Source organism: Rhincodon typus, chromosome 45 (genome assembly GCF_021869965.1).
Source record: "Rhincodon typus isolate 14 chromosome 45, sRhiTyp1.1, whole genome shotgun sequence".
Lineage (NCBI taxonomy): Eukaryota > Metazoa > Chordata > Chondrichthyes > Orectolobiformes > Rhincodontidae > Rhincodon > Rhincodon typus.
Genome location: NC_063376.1, coordinates 713,590 through 716,867, shown reverse-complemented (window position 1 = coordinate 716,867; position 3,278 = coordinate 713,590). Strand labels below are relative to the sequence as shown.

At 44.3% G+C, this 3,278-nt stretch overlaps 1 protein-coding gene across 1 annotated transcript in view; it reads right to left on the bottom strand.

Annotated features, from left to right (window-relative positions):
• dnah2 (dynein, axonemal, heavy chain 2) overlaps nucleotides 1-3,278 on the bottom strand; it is a 180,086-nt gene that overhangs the window by 135,883 nt on the left and 40,925 nt on the right. The window contains exons 18-20 of the mRNA XM_048620015.1: nucleotides 2,441-2,641; nucleotides 696-852; nucleotides 416-590 (exon numbers count right to left, since the gene is read on the bottom strand). Coding sequence (XP_048475972.1) covers nucleotides 416-590; nucleotides 696-852; nucleotides 2,441-2,641 — 533 coding nt within the window. The remainder of the gene's footprint in view (nucleotides 1-415; nucleotides 591-695; nucleotides 853-2,440; nucleotides 2,642-3,278) is intronic.

Below are 3,278 nucleotides of genomic sequence, written 5' to 3'. Positions count from 1 at the left end.
AGCGCCGCACTGTCGGAGGGTCAGTGCCGAGGGAGCGCCGCACTGTCAGAGGGTCAGTGCTGAGGGAGCGCCGCACTGTCGGAGGGGCAGTGCTGCTGTGTCAGACAATGGAAGGAAAAGAACTCACTGCATGTCTTAAGGCAGTTAACAGCCGATTAAGTACTTCTGAAATATTGTTACTGTTGTAATGTAGTAATGCAGGAGACAGTTGCGCAGAGTAAGGTCCCACATGCAGCAATGTAATAATAACCAGATAATTGTTATTTGCGACATTGGTTCAGAGACAGAAATAAATATTGGTTGGTCTATTGGTCATAGAACGCAGTATTGCAATACAGCTCTCCCTTTAACTGTGGGTCTGGATGAAAATTGTACTGAAATGCTGGAATCAGGGTGAGTGGCGTGGGGTGTCTACCTCTCATGTTAAAATCTTCAATGGCATTATGAGTCTTCTTCTTCAAGTCTTCTGCAGAGTGGATGAGGCCACTTCTGAACTTTTCCTTTTGCCTCTTCAGCATAGCCTCACTGTCATTGATCACCTGTTGGTAGTTGAGCCATTCACCATTCACTGACTCCAGCCTCTGCTGGACCTGCAGGAGAAGGATGAGAGAGGGAGGGAGTGAGAAACAGGACGATGTCAAAGTGTCGGACAGCTCAACCCAGCGCTTGCCTTGCAACACCAGCTCCACACTTACACTTTCTTCAATTTGGAACTCATATTTCTCCAGGATGTTAAACTGTTCATGGATGGGATTGATGCGTGCCTCTGTCTTTGGGAGTTCGTTCTGAAGATGCTCCAGGTGCTGGATCCCAGCGGTCAGTTCTTCCAAGTTCTGAGGAATATGGCTTACTCTAAATGTTTAGTGCAAGACAGAGAACAGTACAAGTAAGGACAGTGTAAAATAAAAGATATGATCACACTAGAGACTCAAGGGAGAAGAATCCTGAGGATATTGCCAGGAATGGAGATCTTTAGCAATGAAGAGAGTTGGCTGGTCTGGGCTTATTTTCTTTAGAATAGGGATGGCTGAAGTGAAGTGAAGTGAGAAGTCAGAAATCCTGTAACATTTAAAATGCAGTGGGATAGGCACTCAAGTTGTTGAAAACTAGTGGGTTACAGACGAAGAGCTGGAAAGGCAAATTTAAACTGGATAGCTCTTTCACCTGACACCTAGCTTCTTTGCCTAGCACCAATATGATTGGCCTTCATTACTACAATTCCTTCTGTGGTTCTATGATCATTCTCACTCATCAACAGTGAAGAGACTGACTCAATGTTTTAAACATACAGTCCCTGCTCAATGGTGGACCCTCGCCAATCATGAAATATTTGCTGAGCTGTTTGCATAGCATTCCTCAAAAGAATTTCCTTTGCGATTGGCAAAGAGCCAGGTGACAATGAAGTTGACACTTTCAATGATAGTGATTATCCGTAGCTGTGGTTTCCTGCCATTTACAGTTGCTCAAGTTCATTCGTTGGCTATAAAGCATTTGGGGCACCTTAAGTTAAAGGTGGTACAGACATGTAAGTCTCTCTTTTGCAATAGCACCCAGGATTGAGTGACCCTTCAGTCCAACTTGTCCGTGCTGACCAGAGATCCTAAATAATCTCGTCCCATTTGCCAGCATTTGGCTCATATCCCTCTAAACCCTTTTTATTCATGTACCTATCCAGATGCCTTTTAAGTACTGAAATTGTACCAGCCTCCACCACTTCCTCTGCAGCTCATTCCATACATGCACCACCCTCTGCGTGAAAAAGTTGCACTTTAGGCCCCTTTTAAATCTTTCCCATCTCACCTTAAATCTATTCCCTCTAGTTTTGAACTCTCCCGCCCAGGGAAAAGACCTTGGCTATTCACCCTATCTATGCCCCTCATGATTTTATAAACCTCAATAAGGTCACCCCTCACCCTCCGACGCTCCTGGGAAAATAGCCCCAGCCTACTCAACCTCTCCCTATAGCTCAAATCCTCCAACCCTAGCAACATCTTTGTAAATCTTTTCTGAATCCTTTCAAGTTTCACAACATTCTTCCTATAGCAGGGAGACCAGAATCGCATGCAGTATTCCAAAAAGTGGCCTCATCAAGGTGTACAGCCTCATCGTGACCTCCCGACTCCTATACTCAATACAGGTAAGCACACCAAATGCCTTCTTCACTATCCTGTCTACCTGCGACTCCACTTACAAGGAATTATGAACCTGCATTCCAAGGTCTCTTTGTTCAGCAACACACACAGGATCTTAGCCTTAAGTGTATAAGTCCTGCCCTGCAGGACAGCAGAAAGTCATATTTTAAAAGGAGAACACATCCCAGACCATTTGTGATTAATCAATTATGATGGAGAAAGGACAGCCAGATTATCAGCAGGAAACTGGAAACAGGTACAAACAGGGCTAGCATAGTCAGACTGCAATAATATGCGCTCAAACCCACTTGTTGCCATTTTCTTCAAGGAATTGACAGAAGTCCAGCAGCATGTGGCTTGCCATCTCACTCAGCAGCGTGGTGAATTTATTTTGCCACTCGTTGCAGTGCTGAACAAGGGAGAATTTTAACGGAGAACAATCGAGAAGGACAAATTGAATCTGCACAATGGTCTCCTCCTTCTGGACATTGTTGGCCACTTCCGTGTAGCTACAACAGAAAAGCAAAGATCAAATGAGTTAAGGAATAAGGACCACTTATCAACAGCAACACTAATGACAAAGCTAAAGCACATGATTTTGTCATTTGAGTTAGGGGAGGCAAAGGCCTGGTGATATTATTGCTGGACTGTTAATCCAGAGACCCAAGGGCTGTTCTGGAGACCTGGGTTCGAATTCCACCACAGCAGATAGTGGAATTTGAATTCAATAAATATTTGGAATTAAGAGTCTAATGATGACCATGAATCCATTGCTGATTGTCGGGAAAAACCCATCTGGTTCACTAATGTCCTTTAGGGAAGGAAACTGCCAACCTTACCTGGTCTGGCCTAGATGTGACTCCAGATCCACAGCAATGTGGTTGACTCATAACTGCCCTCTGGGCAATAAATGCTGGCCTAGCCAGAGACCCCCTCATCCCATTAATGAATGAAGAAAAAAAAAGCCTTAGTTTATGGTTAAGTTCCGTTGCAAAGACCATGTCTTTCAGTTTTCTGCATTGTAAGCCATGGACTGAAACAAATAAAGATCTGTTTTATAACCAACGACTACTGGAGGATTGCTGCATAGTCTGAAGGCAGGCAACCTGATATTCCGTGTGTGTGTGTGTGTGTGTGTGTGTGTGT